At 32.0% G+C, this 17,097-nt stretch overlaps 3 protein-coding genes and 1 pseudogene across 6 annotated transcripts; 3 read left to right on the top strand and 1 right to left on the bottom strand.

Annotated features, from left to right (window-relative positions):
- The first annotated feature begins 416 nt into the window (after positions 1-416).
- Positions 417-3,317, top strand: LOC111785157 (uncharacterized; annotated as a pseudogene). Its single transcript, XR_015413247.1, has 4 exons — positions 417-831; positions 1,997-2,122; positions 2,696-2,994; positions 3,078-3,317. The product of XR_015413247.1 is annotated as an uncharacterized LOC111785157 (transcript).
- Positions 3,318-3,613: 296 nt separating this feature from the next.
- On the bottom strand, positions 3,614-8,441 carry LOC111778996 (mitochondrial thiamine diphosphate carrier 2). Of its 3 annotated transcripts, XM_087119337.1 has the most exons (8): positions 8,258-8,441; positions 7,766-7,921; positions 6,967-7,083; positions 6,085-6,196; positions 5,236-5,363; positions 4,532-4,684; positions 4,294-4,443; positions 3,614-4,102 (listed from the first exon to the last, which is right to left on the bottom strand). In XM_087119337.1, the coding sequence occupies exons 2-8, from the start codon at positions 7,895-7,897 to the stop codon at positions 3,887-3,889; spliced, it is 1,008 nt and encodes a 335-aa protein (XP_086975463.1). In that variant the 5' UTR covers positions 7,898-7,921; positions 8,258-8,441; the 3' UTR covers positions 3,614-3,886. The 3 variants fall into 3 exon arrangements, with proteins under 3 accessions (XP_086975463.1, XP_086975465.1, XP_086975464.1); XM_087119339.1 differs by lacking the exon at positions 7,766-7,921; XM_087119338.1 differs by lacking the exon at positions 8,258-8,441 and having other exon boundaries at positions 7,773-7,911.
- A 3,561-nt stretch (positions 8,442-12,002) lies between these two features.
- Positions 12,003-13,293, top strand: LOC111778696 (uncharacterized). Its single transcript, XM_023658668.2, has 2 exons — positions 12,003-12,493; positions 12,612-13,293. Exons 1-2 carry the CDS (start codon positions 12,018-12,020, stop codon positions 13,192-13,194), a joined length of 1,059 nt encoding a protein of 352 aa, XP_023514436.2. The 5' UTR covers positions 12,003-12,017; the 3' UTR covers positions 13,195-13,293.
- A 1,680-nt stretch (positions 13,294-14,973) lies between these two features.
- On the top strand, positions 14,974-15,854 carry LOC111785158 (flowering-promoting factor 1-like protein 1). Its single transcript, XM_023665616.2, has one exon. It carries the CDS (start codon positions 15,030-15,032, stop codon positions 15,363-15,365), a length of 336 nt encoding a protein of 111 aa, XP_023521384.1. The 5' UTR covers positions 14,974-15,029; the 3' UTR covers positions 15,366-15,854.
- The last annotated feature ends 1,243 nt before the right edge of the window (positions 15,855-17,097 follow it).

The raw sequence follows: 17,097 nt of genomic DNA, 5'->3' as shown, positions 1-17,097 counted from the left end.
GTATTCACTCCAGTTCAAGGCTTAACATTCTTGCTGACACACCCGCCTGATGACTGGCTCTAGCAGTGGGCTTGGACGGTTACAAATGGTTGATTTTTGATTTAACGGATTTTCTCCTCTAATTATATTTTTGAAGCATGGAAAGATTATAAGCTTTGTTTTTAAAACAAATGACACATTTTAGGAATATTTTATATATATAGTTTTTCCTTATTTTATTATTATTTTAATTTATAAAAATTTTATACTTCTAAATTTCCAAGACTACCATTATATATAATATAAAATATTATTCCACTTTTTTATATAGTTTAATTTGTTTCCATTTTAGATGTATCCAATCACAAACCTTCGTTTAATAAAGAACACATATAAATACCGCGCCAAGTTTCATTTCAATGAAAATAACCGGATCGGCCACGTTCGCCCTCCAACTTTCTTTCATTTCAGGAACTTCAAAGCGGCTCGAGTTTCGCAACTCAGTAAAATCGAGTCGCGACTCACCGATTCGTCATTTCAATTTTCGTCTCCATTTCTCCGGAAAGTATGGTCGTTAAACCCTCCGACGCGTAGGGTTCTTGATTCTTACGCTGGTTCTGCGACAAATTTCGAATGATTCTGAATCTCCGATTCCAGTTCGTTCAGTAAGATCGTTTCTCGTTTTGAACAAGGAAGCGATGGGATAGGCATTTCGTCGAGCGGCGGAAAGAATCAAGCCGGCTTGGAGCGTGGATTCCACTGCCTCTTCGTTGAAAATGGAGAGTGTCGTCGATTGAAAACCTCCGCCGCGTGCGGCCGAGAAGGCTCGGGAGAGCGGCGCTCATGATTCTGGTAATTGTATTTTGTTAATCGTTGGCTGCGTTTCTTTGATTTCTCTGATTTGTTTTTTAGTATTCTTTCTGGAACTTTGATAATCGAGGCTTAAGGTTATTGAATAAGGAATATGTTTCTCTGTTGAATTAAATGCAGTTTCGTAAAATTCCTATGCGCTGTAGATCATCAGGCTTCGATACTGAGCTTTATTTTTGTTCCTTTCCTACCAGTTTCTCTCAATCGCTTTGGTTCTTTTTTTTCTTTCTTTCATTTCATGCGGTTATTGATTATCTTTCTCAGATAATGTCCTAGTATTTCTCCACTAGAATTTTGATTTAAGCTCATTTACCACTCATTGATCTGATCGTCAATGAAGTAACTGTTCGTCATTGTTTATCGGCTTTTGTCTCTGTTTCTTCTTTCATTTTTGTTTGTCGGCTTCTGTCACACTGAACTGAAATGTTTCTGGTTACTGTTCATCACCGTCGCTCCTTCCTCGTGGTGTTTGATTTTTTAGAACTGAGGTTATAGTTTAACAGTTTAATGTGAGCATTTGATTCTGGTTACAGTTTTCTTTGATTTTTTGGTCCTGAGCTTTGAGTTCGACAGTTCACTTGCTTCTGAGATCGCATCTTTTTCCTTCTTCTCATTATACTATTTCTGTTAGTTGTATTTATTGAGACAGCTCTGCTATTGCGTATGTTTTTCGTTAGCTTCCATTGATTTAGGCTTCCAATGTCTAAGCATGAAAAGAAAGCATAGAGAGGCCAAGGAAGATGTTCTGGATGCTAGAGACTAATCGATGATTTTCTTTTTATTTCTGGAGCATAATGACATTCCAGTTGGAGTCTCTTTTTGTTTGATTCTCTTTCTCCATTGAATCGAATGCAGTTCCATAGAATCCAATGAGTTCTATATAATCAGATGTGGATAATGAGCTTGATTTTTGGGACGGTCAATCTGGAAAGGAATAAAGATCAAATCGCTGCAGAAACTACCTATAAAATTATGAACAATTCTGAACAATAACTATGGATAATGAATGTAAATAGTCAGCATTGTGCAACAGTTAGATGGAAACTTAAGATCTCTCCAAAGTCAGTCTGATGATTCTCTTGCCGGCGGGAATGGACTCATTTGTTATAATATAATTGAATGCTTACCGTTCCCAACTGTTCTTCAGGTGGTGTCTTGGGAAGTAATTCTGGAAATGTGCTTGAGGAACGAGATCTACGGTTTGATGCCATGCTTAGCCATATGGTGGGTCGAAACTAGATCAAAGCCTGGATCAAAACTTGAGATGAGGGAGGTAAGTTTCCACGAAAAGCTGCCAAATTACTCTAACTAGAATACGAGGCATTGCATATATTCTTACGATTGATTCGAACTCTAGTGCATGATCCATGCTTTCTCTTTATTCTTTTTTCCATTAATAATCCTTGATTCCTGACCAGTCTTACGAGACCAGTGCCGTGATCATACACAAAATTTCATAAAAATTCATATATATTGTAAGTGAATAACCGTAGATTGTTCAATCATTTGATAACCGTGGTCTTACTAGACCAGTGCTGTGATCATACACAGACGAGGATGGCTTGTCACTTAGTTTTTTTTTTATTATTATTTATTTTTTACTTTTTATCTTCTTATTTTGAAGAGATATGGCTCATCACTTTATTTTTAAATTTTTTTGTCATCCAAATTTTAACAACTAAAAAATGATTTTTGTTTTTGTTTTTGAAATTTGACCGATGTTAAAAGGGTGGTAGAAAAACATTGAAAAAGCAAGTACAATGGTTATCATTTTAATAGCCTAACATTGCTTTCTGTCTTTTATAGTAATTCTTATCTGATTTTGGTGATGCTGATAACGTTACAGGGCTCTGTGGTGGAGAGGTATGACAGACCAATGCCAAAGCAAAGAAATACAGATCTAAAATCCAGTAAATACGAGGATCGCACAGCCCCACCAGGAACTTTAAATGTAGCACAGATGCGCCACATAATCCTCCTAAATGAAGGAAAGGCTGATGACTTCGAGGGGCCAATATGCGTTCACCAAATTGCTGAAAGGTATAATAATGTCAGCGTCCATCAAATACAGTCGATTTTGCAGTTTCTGTCTCTGCCACCGGAGGACAGTCTTTTAGAGAGAAAAAGAAGGATCCTTAATAACAGGTGTTTTTTTTTTTTTTTTTTTTTTTTTTTTTTTTTTTTTTGGTGAACTAGCCATTGAACTTAATATGTTGAACTACTTTCAGGAATGGAGCCAAGAAAACGAGGGAAGGGGCGTTGCTCCCCTAAGATGAGGTTTTAGATCATATCTTTTGTGTCTTTTATTTTAGATTATATTTCTTTTGCTCCCCTAAATAGCTTTTGTTTTTAGAATTTTACTAAGATTTTCTAACTTTTTTTAAAGAAAAAATCATTAAAAGAATTGATGAGAAAATAAATACAATTCTTCAAAAACTAAAATAAAAAACTATATAGGTATAAATTTTTCCTTTATATCTAAATTGTCTGACAACTTTTAAAATTTAAATACACAATTGAATTAAAAATTTATTAGGTATTTTAAAATATTTAAATCACGTTTTATTTAAAAATATTAAATTCATATAAATATAAAACAGGACACCGTTATTTTGAAAAAAGTAGTGTTTAAAGCAAGTCTGTGCTCGGTATACATCGGTATACATTAACAAAGAATAACATCATGAAATTTGATCATTATTAACAAAGATAATCAGGAACTTCAAAATTCATAGTTAGTGGTGAAATTCTTAGATATATGAGAGACATCGCCAAGAATGTTTTCATTGATTATGATAAACCGAATCCCTTCATAATTAATGAGGATAAACCTTGAGGTTTATTTTGTGCTTTTTGGCAAAATTGCTATCTACCTTAAGAGCACTGTCATCTCTACATTTTTCTCCAATCCAATCTAAAGGAAGTAAAAAAGAAAAAAAGAAAAAGAACAGCCCTTTTCGTATGGGAGCATCCTATTGTTGAACCTACAGGAAAGAATTAGATACGAAAAAAAAATGCATAATCAACAATGTTAGAATCAAGTCAAAATAGATTCGAGCCAATCTGATGTAATCTCGTAAGCCACAAACGTGACAGCGCCAGCGGGGGCTGCTTTTACTGTCGATGGGATGATGCCTTTATAGAGTCCTGCAGCGCCTTCGGTTTTCAAAATTCGCCGCAAGCCGTCGAACATGTTTCTATAAGCCTGTTCCACTCTGGCTCCATATCTAGGGTGCCTTTGTAGCCCTTCGATCTGTGGAAAATGAATCAACGGAGGACTTGATAAGATGAATTTGGGATGGGTTTTTTAAAAGTGTAAAGTGCGTTTCTTCTTCTAAAGGAGGCATTTAAATGTGTCGTTTCATCCTTTCAAAAGTCATACTAAAGCGTCTTTTGAAGTGCGATAAATACTGTACAATAATAGAAACCAGCTCAGCTGTGTACCTGGAATCTTTTTTTAACCACATCAAGTGGATGGCAAACAAGTTTTGCACATGTGCCAGCAGCTAACCCACAAAGAAAAAGTTGAAAACTTGAGAGCCCATCTTCCGTTTTAGCTCGTCCAGAATTGGGGTAGCGGCGGTGGTTCCATACCTGCAATTCATCATTTCGAGGAAAACTGTGAGATAAGAAACAACAATGTCCGCTCGTAAAAGGAAATAGGATGGTATAGAAAACTTGCTGTAGTCCATCTCTTGAATGTATCGTAGGTGCCGAATTGTAGACCCGCGTAAGGAACAATCTCAACAAGTGTTGGTGACAATCCAGCATATAATCCTCGAAACCCCCGGGTTCGAATTATATCAATTAAGGCAGACCTCATGGTTGGATATATCTACATATTTACACAACATATTGTTACTCTTGCATCAGGAATCTTCTTGAAAGAAATCTTTTACTAAAACAAGTGCATACACAACATGAAGTTATGGAACCTCAACTATTGCCTACCTCTATTACACTACATTTAGTTGCCAAGGTAACTCGTAAGATGTTGATTTTAAGTTAGGCGACCGACCCCTTTATTATTCACATGGACACTTGTTGACCACTAGCCAACTCATAGGGAGTATGACCCGTCATTACAATAGCCACAATACTAACTACAACGACAGTTATTAGATGAACATGGTATCGATTCTATTGGAAAACAAACTCAAAGGCTTCTTAGCCAAGTGGCATGCTCATATATTGATCAGAAGAAGCTGATGCTAGAATAAAGTTGTTTGTATGCATTTGTCCACACCTATTATTCTTCATTCATTTTCTCTAAAGAGAAAATGTAATCCATTTCGATATTCTACACAGGTGTACCAACATATAGATCATTCTTTAAATTTGTAGACGAGACCTAATATAAAATAAGTCATTGATCAGATTCTGTACCTTAGGTTCACCCTGTGAAGCCAGTATAGTTCGAAGAAGATCAAACGGATATGATCCAACGGTTGCTGCACACCCCGCTAGTGCCCCACTCATATATGAAAGATAAGGGCTCAACTGTGAGTGGGCCTCTGCATCAGACAAAAACAAGAAAATTTGATAAATAAAAAGGCAGAAACAATTAAATTCTGAATGCCAAGTAGTATTGGCATCAGATGTCCGAATCAAAGAACCTGTGTAACCTAACAAAACATCAACTTCCTGGATTCAGGCAAGAATGTTTAGTATCACCGTATCATTTATTTCATTGAAAGAAGAGAACATTGTGTTGTATCTATAGCTTAAAGCCACTCTAAGAAGAATACATCAAACGAAAATAAAGAGCATGAATCTTCCACTATGTTAAATTAAGGGAAGGAGGATGAGGGGGATGAGAGAGAGAGAGAGAGAGAGAGTCAAATACAGCTTAAAGTGCATTAATATTTAAGAACATGAATCTTTCTTCCACAATGCTAATTTAAGGGAAGGAGGATGAGGGGGATAAAACATTTATTTATCTATCATTATTATTTTATAACTGCGGGTACGGGTATATGGCTAATTTAGACCGAGGCCAGAAAATTGTTTGCTCCTCCAACATCAGTATCAGTATCCTAGATAATTACTATGATTTGAATCTCAACGATCGTTTATCTCTATAACTACTAGATTAACTCGGGATGGTTGTGGGAGCACCTTCCACCATTTTATCTCCCAGATAACTTACCCAACTTAAAAGAAAAACTATTCCACTTAGGATGGATAAATAATACAGCAAAAAGAAATTCATCTGATGTAAATGCTAAATAGTACCTGTCTTAGAAGAACCAGCAGCATATGTTTTCAGTCTATGCAACACAGTAAACTGTATAGCTGTATATGGCATAACCATGAGCAGAGCAGGAACATTACCACGCCAAAAACCCTATAACAAGCGACTCTGAGTGAATTACACGAAAGATGAACAGAATAGAAATGATTTAGAAGTGGAAAAGTATATCATGCTATAATTTCCAGGGTTCATGAAATTCATAGAAAGGAAAAAGGAGAAAAACATTCAGCATTTGATGTTACAAAAATAGAGTTGAAGGAAGTATACAACAGAACAGGAACAAAACATAAGCATTTAGAGCCTTCAAAGGCAATAAGAAAAATTAAAAGCTTTACTTATTCGACTTTGGCATAGTATTATCCCGTGATTAAGAACTAATTATGTCTCAATTAACAAGACCAAGAATGAATAAACAGTGGATTGGAATTGAACTTTTTAGGATCAGCAACTTCATGAAGATACGAGTAGTTTTGTTTGAATTTTTCTGCATTAGCTATAGCTTTCAATCAATCCTTTTGTAAACAAATTTTTACTCGATCTCCCATAAATACCTTTAGTTTCATCAAAGAACTTTCGTGACCATGTGATTAGAAAAAACATCATCTCTCCTTTTCCTTATTCTCAATCCCTACGACTCCATTATCAATTATTAAGGAAGCGACTTAATTTCCCTTAAGAATCTGTTCCTACAAAAAAAATTCCAAAAATATCTTTCCAAATGCCGTACTCCTTCCTTGCATTAGTGAGACTGACCAAATGTAAATATGTAAACAAGAAAGAGACTAATAATCAAGTTGAACAACATAATATGTTGATTGGTTAATGCATATTACATTATTTTTAAACATGTATAACCAATATACCGGTAAGCCTTCCTCCCTGAAAATATCTCTTGTTGCTTGGAGCATGCCAGTGTACTTTGATGGTCCGGACAAACTTCTCTGAACCAAAGCCCATTTAGTTGTCGGCTCCAGTTGAACCTGTCGAAAGAACACGAGCATAAGCATTCATCACAGATAGATACAATGGACAGTGATACAAATTAGAAAAACTAATAGTAGAAGTCTCATTAGGACGTAGACAATGGCACTGGAATTCCTGCATGGAATAAATTTGTACTTTCCACCAAGAGATAACTAAATTCCAACATTTTCTGGACTTTTTACCCCGTAGCTAGCAGGAATGAGGCCTTTCTTTCGCACAAAATGCTAACCATTGGCGATAGGCAACAGTTATGTTAATCGCAAAACGACTATCATGAAATAAAGACACTATTTCTACAATGAAAATTCCAAGCGTACAGAGTTTAATTGGAATAATTAAAATCTTAATATCCACGCCTATATCCTGCTTTGCAAGAGAAAGCCACAGTGAGGCACTGAACAGAAGAAGTGGAATGGACAACATCGAAGAACGAAAAAGTTCTCAATGCATCTTCAAAGACTAGTAACAGATTGAAACTTCGAACTAAAATAATAAAACAACCGCAAATTCATCCAGCGTCTATGTTAATTTTCTGGCAGGATGAGAAAAATTGAAGTTCGTTTTCGCTCTTACAGCCTATAACGTAAAACCTAAATTCGTGGCTTCGAACATTTGTTTCTTCTCTCTTCTACTTTACCTAAAAATCAAACAATTGCAGCAAATGGAACCAAAATCGACCTGAAACCTGATCTTAATCACGTCGAGAGGAGACGTGACCGTCCGAGATACACAGCCAGCAATTGCGCCAGCCGAGGAATCGATCACCGCGCGCTTTACCTGTCCTGGCTCCCCCGTCGGCGGAGAAACCATACCTCCTAAGTTTCGAACTACAACCTAAAACACAAGGTCCAAACAACGAAGAGCTCAAACTTCACAATCCAACGCACAACTTCAAGATCAACGGCGATACACAAACGAACCGCAAACAACAGCGAGAAAAAATATATATATATATATATTCAACCGCCAGACAGATGGAAAACAAGCAAAACGAAAACACAAGAAAACGCAAAGAATCGTATAGAAATCCAGGCGATCGAATGAAGCAAAGATAATAAAAATTAAAGGAACCTCTTCTTCAATGGGAAAGGTCAATTTCACAGATCATTCAAACTGCCAGACGACGTGGAATACATGATTATAAAAATTAAAAGTATAGAAGAGAGAGACCTGAAAAAGGCGGTTGAAATAGTGAAGAATGGAAGAGCCGCCATTGAATGCTTCGAAGGAATGAGAGATGGGAGTTAGAGAGAGAGAGGTCTGTGTGAAAGAATTGGGGGAGGAGAGAAAAAAGCTAGATTGAAGGAGCGACAGTGAGAGATTTTCATGGAGCAAATATGGAGATCATGTAATTTTCATCCCGCAAAGATAAATTTATACTCCTAAAATTCTAGGGTAATCAATAAATAATTATATTATTTTAAACCCCCGAAATTTTAAAACTTATCTATTTAAATTGATTTACACTCTCTTTATACCTTTTATTTTCAATAATTGATGATTTTCAAATAAATTATCTAATTTTAAAAAAAAAATAGCATTTTAAAGATTTAATTCATAAAATTATAACTAATATTTTTTAAACAAAATCTAATACATAAAAATTTACGTTTAAATTAAAATTATCAATTTAAGATTTTTATTGATACCGTCTTCCATCTTTATTTTAGATACATGAATGTGTAATTTATCTTTAAAAAAAATTAAAAATTAAAATATTTATTTATATATAAAAAAACAACTATTTAAACTTTTTAAAGTTAAAAAATAGATTTAAAAAATTAAAATTAAAGACTAAATAAATCTACCGTCAGAAAGTATAAGGAGTATATACATAAATCCTCTCTGTCATTTTTATTCTATTCTTCCGTTTTCTAAGATAATTAGGTGTTATTGACTACTCTCCAACTTCAAGAGAATATTATAATATATTTTACATAGCTATAATTATTTAAAATTTTATATCTGATATATTTTATTTTATTTTCAAGATTTTATTAGTATAATATTTTATCTAATTATTAGGATTTAGTTGGTAGGTTGTATTCTATTTAAATATTGTGAATATTAATGAAAATAAGACTTTCGATCTCACCTATATTTCTTGAAATTTCAATCCCACTTATGTTTATAATTTTTAACATGGTATCAAAGTTATCATTATTAACATGGTATCACGAGAAGAGGAAGAACTATCGGACCTTTTTATCCTTAAGATATAATAATAACTATTAATGAAATATTAAAAAAAATAAAAAAATCTTATCTCGAGTATTGAGGCGGTTACAATTAAATTTTTAATTAAATTATTAGATGTTACAAAATGCTATAAAATTTTAACTTTTAAGCTACGATCTATAATAACAATGCCTTTAATTTCAATATGCTCCGAATAAAGTTATTTTTATAAAAGGAAAAAACAAATTATTTTGCTGTTTCTTTACAAAAGTTGGGGTCAATAGTCTAAATCATTCATAAAGTGATTGGCCAATTGGATATTAATTTTTAGATCGAGACATAAATTTTCTCAAAGTTTCGAAAGTTTTAATACGTGAGATTCCATACGAGTTAAAGAGGGAACTAAACATTTATTATAAGATGTAGAAACCTCTCCCTATTATACGCTTTTTATAACCGTGAGCCTGACGGCGATACGTAACGGACTAAAACGGACAATATCTACTAGTTGTGAGCTTGGACTGTTATAAATGGTATTAGAGCCCGACAATGGGTAGTGAGCCACCGAAGACGTTGGGCCTCCAAGGAGTGGATTGTGAGATCTCAGATTGGTTGGAGAGGGAAACGAAACATTCCTTACAAGAGTGTGGAAACATCTCCCTAGTAGATTCATTTAAAATCCGTGAGACTAACGACGATACGTAACAGGCTAAAATGAACAATATCTATTAGAGGTGGGTTTATCCAGTTACATAATAGTGACTCAAAAATACCCTTCAATTTTTAAAAGTTTCATTAATACCCAAATTTTTAAAAAAGTTTTAAAATATCTCGGTTGATACTAAAATACTAAAATTTTAAAAATAATAATAACAACATTTTCATTTATAAACAAAAATCCAAAAAAAAAAATATATATATATTATTTATTTATTTATTTATTTCGTTAAAAAAAAAAAAAAAAAAAATGTATGAGCATACTAAAATGTGTGGAATAAAGTTAGGTTTAGAATGAAAGGATGGGCTTAGCTGTTTCTTTGCCCAATTCGTTTATGATACCATATTTGACCCATCCTATTATCACTCACAAACTAATTGGTTGCCTCCACGCCGATAAATGCCTCGCAATACCAATTTTCAAACAACAAATAGTTATTTTTTATTTATTTATTTTGTATAGTTTCCAAAAAGGGCAGAAAATAAAAACTGCTATTGTTTTTTTTTAATCAAAATTAGCACAATAATTATAAGGTTAAAATGGTAATTAAATATACTAAGTTAATATATATCCCCTCCAGAATTCAGCAATTCAAAAATTTTCAAACAGTAATTATTACCTTATTTACTAAATTATTGTTGAGGATTGTTGAGATTGAGTCTGATGTTGGTAATTTAGAGAATGATCATGTCTATTGTTATGAAGCCTTTTGAAAAAGTTCAAAGCAAAGCTACGAGAGCTTATGCTCGAAGTAAACAATATCATACATTAGTCATGATTACTTGAATTAAAAAATAAATGAAAATATTCCAATTTTTTTACCCTAAAAAAACGAACAAATAAAGAGTATTTATTTTTCAAAAAGGGCAAAACTTACTTGTAAGTTGGGCTGCACTTAAGCTTTGCAGCCCACCACGTTTTAATTATATATTAACAACAATTATTACACATAGTTATATATTGTTATTATTATTATATGAATTTCAAACTAAATATATTTAATTATTCTAATAATTATTTTCTCTCACGATACTTCTTTCCCTCTTTCACAATACCGAAAATTCTATTATCGTCATTCACGTTGTCATTATTGTGAATTCCACAAATTTACATTATCGACGTCAACACTTTGAATGGTCGTCGATAAAAAATTTACTTAAAAATTACGTTAAAAAACCCGTTCTCGAGCTTTTAAAATTTTGTTTTGGTTGAATGATTTATCAACTTGGTTATTAAATAAAAAAGAACCTTGTCACAAGCTTACATAAACAATAGCTTTATATGCAAGTTGTTCTTTGAATGAGTAGCCTATCAAACTCACCCTAGTTTAAAAAATTGGATATTTTAATTTTGGTTCTAATTTTTTTTTTTTTTTAAATTAACCATTTAAAGAGTAAAATTTAAATTATAAGGATTTGGAACTAAATCCTTAAATAATATAATACTTATATTTTAATATCCGTAACAATTAGTTTTTATATTTAAACATATTTGACTCTTAATTAATTTAAAATCAAACTCTTAACTTTAATGTAATCGAATAACATCGATAGGACATTATATATAATAGGATGTTAGAAGTAATAATTTTATTTAGAAGTAATAGTTATATATATTTTAAGTAAAAAATATAATTGAGGTATGTCGGATCGAGATCCTCAAATCTAGATTTACTCGTGGAAATAGTCATTAAGTATAATATAAACAATTCAGTAGAAAGTAACCCAAATATATTAAATAAAAAAGTCTTTATTTATTTATTTATTTATTATTATTATTATTATTATTATTATTTGGGATAATATCACAAGTATCTTAAAAGACTTGGTCCACATTTTAATTTGTATTTACTCCATAAATTGGATTCAATTTCTCAAAAAAAAAATAATAATAATAATAATAATAATTAATTAATTGGTTTGACATTTACGTTATTGAAAGTCTTTTTTACCCTTTCCTTCGCAATTAAAAAGGTCTCAAGCAAACTCAAATTTTCAAGCCTTTAGTTTTTTTCTTCTGTTCTTCTTCAGAACAATGGCTCTAAATACAGATCCCATGTGTTTAGACATTAATATAGTTTCAGCCAGAGGCCTTACTGGAGTTGACCCAGCGTCCAAACCCAAGCTATACGTCGTCGTTTCATTCGTCGGCGCCGCGGTGAACCAGCAGAGGGCTCGGACCAACGTGGACAAGGACGGCGGCGGAAATCCTACGTGGAACTTTGCAGTGAAATTCGCCGTCGACGTGGAGGCAGTAAAGCAAGGTATAGAGGGTAGTCTTGTCTTTGCTCTTAAATACGAGGATGGGAGGGGAGACAGAGATTTAGGGGAAGTCCACGTGTCGGTTGCGGAGCTTTTGCAGTCTGCTGGAGATGAAAAATCCATGCGATACGTTGCCGTTTCGTATCCGGTTAGAAAACCGTCGGGAGAGACGGTGGGCGTGTTGAATTTCGAATATAAATTTGGTGGTTCTCCGGCGAGTGATACACCGGCGGCTGGTTTCCCCACGAGGTAATATAAAGAAAATAGAAAGAAAAATAAGAAATTATATAAAAAAATACTCTAATATAAGTTCTTACGTTAAAACAAGCTAAACCAATCACTTAGTATTTTCTTTTCACGTTACCAGAAGCATCGGCATATATCCACCGCAGTATTGCTATCCTCCGCCACCACCTGCGGCAGGATACGGCAGCTACCCACCACCACCACAACCGTCCTGTCCATATCCACCGCCGCCGCAATATCACTACACTCCGCCGCCGACATATCAATCGTACAACGTTGGACCATCTGCAACGTTGCTGTATCCACCAAACAACGCCGGACCATCAGCAGCGCCACCGTCACCCTATCCACCGTACAACATCGGACCATCAGCAGCGCCGCCGTATGCAAATCCATATGCCCCACAACCAACTCACGTGCAGGCACGTGCACCTCCGGTTGAGCAACGGTCGACGCCGAAGAAGAAAAAATCGGTATGGGGATCAGCACTGGGGGTGGCCGGTGCAGTTGCAGTGGGAGTTCTCTCCGGCGTAGTGGGGTCGTCGCTTGAGCTCCCGGCGGGGCCAGATGTCACGGATTTAACGGCTGGATTTCAACCTCCCGATCCAACGGCTCTTGCCCCAACAGATCTCTCGTTCATTAATACGTTTGATCCCGAAGCTTTCAGGGATGCCACTTACGTTGATTACAGTTCGCTTATTTAATTGCTACCTTAATTTTCAATGTCCTACGTTGTTTTTTTTTTTTATTTTTTTGTTTTTTTATTTTTTTTAATTTTAATGTTGTGTGTTTAAAGAATGAATTTTGACTTCTTATGTAAATTTATTGAAATTTTCTTAAAATAATTTGATATTATTTAGCACTTCTAATTTGGAATTAATTTAGATTTGAGTATAATTATAATAGTTTTAAAATTGTTAATATTAATTTTTATAGAAATTAAATTTAAAATTTTAAAACTATAAATTAAATTATGGGATCAAATTTATAACAAAATCTATAGTAATGTAACATAATCAATAAATTATTTTTTTATGAGATTTTTTTTTTTAAATAATCATAGTTATACCTAATGTCTTTTTTTTTACAAAAATTAATTAAAAAATTTTAAATTACTTTAAATATTTTATTTCGATCCTTTAACTTTCAGAATTTTAAATTTAACGTTTTAATTTTCATTAAATATATATTCTGATTCTCAATAAAGTGATAATTGAAATAAGATATCTAAATAATAAAAAATAGTGTCCAATTAAACGAAGTATGAAATTCCATTAAAAAAATAACGAATTAAAAAGATGGATGATAAATTTGTAATTTTATTTAAAGGGTATTTTGGTAATAATAAAATTATCAATAAATTTTTTTAATTACTTTGTTTATCCAAATCAAATCCATAATAATTCCTTCAAATCTAGCCATGAATTTGTTTGAAATTTTGAAAAATTAAAAAGAAAAAAGGGAATAAAATCAAAGTCAATAAAATTGTGAATTTGTGCATGCATGAGAATATATTAAAAGGCAACAAATGTCACGTCTGAAATGCTTGAAAAAAATATTATTTCAAATATTCATTGAAAATAATTAAACTTTTTAGGATTATTATCTAATTAATTTAATAATGACAAAAAAAAAATAAATAAATAGGGTATGCAATGCTTTTTTTCCAATTTTGTCCAATCAATGGAATTTATCCTTCATTTCAATGTTTTCTACTTTATTCTATTTTGGAAAAAGAAAATCAAAATGAAAATGATTTTCTCCATTCCTTTTTTTATTATTTTATTTTTTATAACATAAAAAATAGAAAATAGAAAATCAAAGGTAGATACCAACCCTACCACTAGCCACTAGGTTTGTTCATTATTCTCATATATTTATTTTAAATAATTTTTTATCATTAAAAAAAAATGTTTGTTTAAGGGAAATAATGGGGAATAAATTCATGTTTAGGTAGATACGGACTTAGTTAAATTAAAAACATTGATACCAAATCCATGAAAATATAGAATCTTGATAAGAACAATATGTGTAATAATAATTTATATAATAAGCTCGGCTTAATGTATTAATCTATATTCTAAACTTTTAATTTCGTCAATTTAAACCCGGGACTTTAATGAATATTGTTTAAATTTTACAATAATTTTTTTTAAACGTTAAAAATCAGAAATAAAATGAGATTATATCTTTATTTAACGAGTAACTATTACAATATATTGAGAATAAATAAAGTTCTAGAAGCAGATATATTCTATATATTAATTTAAAAAACTCGAGAATAATTTTTCGAACAACTTGAGAATAATTAATTAAAAAGAATAAACATGTTTAATTAAGAGGATTATTTTATTTATTAAAAAGAAAAATGAGAGATTGGGTGGAGTTCTAGGGAAGATTAATTAATAATATTTATTATTATTTATTTATTTCCTTCTCTATCTATATATATATATATATAGTTAAAACAAGCACCAAATTATCCCAATTCAGTTGTCTCAAAATCTTAGAGAGCTTTTTTGTTTAAGTACTCTTAGCTATGTCTGGCGTTTGGGTGTTCAAAAACGGCGTCGTTCGTCTGGTGGAGGACGCCGGAGTGGATAAGGCGGATGGTGGGCAGAGGTCGACGTATCGCCGGAAAGTGCTGGTGTATAGTCCGACGGAGGAGGTGATGACGTCATATGCGGAGCTGGAACAGAAACTGACGGCGTTGGGTTGGGAACGTTACTACGACGATCCAGATCTGCTGCAATTTCACAAGAGATCAACGGTCCATCTCATTTCTCTACCCAAAGAATTCGCCAAGTTCAAATCCATGCACATGTACGACATCGTCGTCAAAAATCGAAACCATTTCGAAGTTAAAGATGCCTAAACCATCTAATTCTCAAATACTAATAATAATAATAATAATTACAATAAAGAACGAAAAAAAAAAAAAAAAAAAACTGATTTCCTCAGTGAGATATCTCTTCATTCCCGGTTGCTTGTGAAAAGTTAAACGATTTGATTTGGAGCTTGTTTGAGGAATAAGCAAGTTGTGCTCTCTATCAGTTCATCCAGACATAAACTTGGAGTTAGGGCCGATTCAAAAGAAATGTTATAACCAATCGTGGACGAATTTTTTGTCTGAAAAGTGATTTGGAGATGGTCAACTTTCACATGAAATAAGGTAAAAGAACAAGCATGTATGATATTGTTTTATCTACGTTTGCTAATAATTTAGAAATTTAGTGTGTTACACGTTTGAAGTCGAGAGTCAATGGTTGTATGCGTGGTTTCAAATGCTTTATGTGATATAGAATTGTTGGTTACTTTGTTTTCGTCACTTGGAATACATTTTTTCTTTTTTCTTTCGATTTAATCGTGGATACTTTTTTTGATTTAGTTGTGGATCTTGAAACCGAGAGGTTGTAAGTGTTGAATGCAACTCTTTGCGGGAAACACTCGCACTCTTTATTAACACCAATCGAGAAGAGATTACAAGACACTCTCTACATAAGACTATTTTCATAGCTCAATTATTGGAGTTGACGCTATTGTGTTAGTGATGATATTTTAACGGTAAAAATATATTATTTTTAAATTGTAAAATTATAATAAATTTTACTCTTAATAATAATTAGGGAAAAAAATAATTTAAACTCCTGAACTTGTATAATTTTTAATTAAATTTAGATAAAAGTTATTGCAATTTTCACTAATTCAAAAAATAGCCAAAAAAAAAGTATTTTCACAATTGTTGTTTTTGTTTCAATAATTATACCCTAAACATAATTTTCAAACATAAAAAACAATTCTATAATTATTAAACGAAATCTAAATTATTTTCTGTAATTTTCAACTTCTATATAACAAAAGTATAATAAACGGAAAAAAAAAAGCCGTAGAAAACAAAATTTTGAAAAGTAGAAAGAAAATAAGGAAAATATATATTTTTTTAATTCATTGTTACCTTGCAGTTAGTGAAATCGAAGGGAGTATGTAGAAGTGTTTTCTTCCTATTTATATAAATATTCTTTTAATTTTATATTTTATTTTAAAAAATATTCTTAAATTTTCCAGAGTTTTAATAAATATTCAAACTTAAAAAAGATTAAAAAATACCTTAAAATTTAAAAAGAAAAGTAAAAATATCTTTTGCGTTTTTAAAACTTTCATTAATACTTTTAATTTTAAAAAAAAAATACATATACCATTAGTACCACGTTTCAGAAATACTCGTAAACTTTCAAGATTAATATTAAAAAGTTTGAAGATAATCTATGAGATGCGCTAAACGGTTTTCGTTTATATATTTAAAATTTAAAGTAAAAGATGTTAATACCACTTTTAAAATTTATTGATATTTTTAAATATAGTAATAACTAGAACAACATAAATTTTTTTAAAGTTTTAAGAGTATTCTTTAAACGGGGTTAAAAATTTAAGAGTATTTTTAAAATTAAATACTGATAATTTCTATCCAAAAATTTAATAGTAAAAAATATTTATTTTTTATTTTTTAGACTTTTTTTGAAAATTTGATATTATTGAAACTTTCGGAAGTATTCGACAAAATACAAAATTTAAAGATATTTTTATTAATTTAGCCTCGAACCAAACAA

Source organism: Cucurbita pepo, chromosome 17, assembly GCF_057944985.1.
Source record: "Cucurbita pepo subsp. pepo isolate OVF chromosome 17, ASM5794498v1, whole genome shotgun sequence".
Taxonomy (NCBI): Eukaryota; Viridiplantae; Streptophyta; class Magnoliopsida; order Cucurbitales; family Cucurbitaceae; genus Cucurbita; species Cucurbita pepo.
The sequence above is the reverse complement of the archived record's forward strand: the minus strand, read 5'-3'. Positions and strand labels throughout refer to the sequence as shown.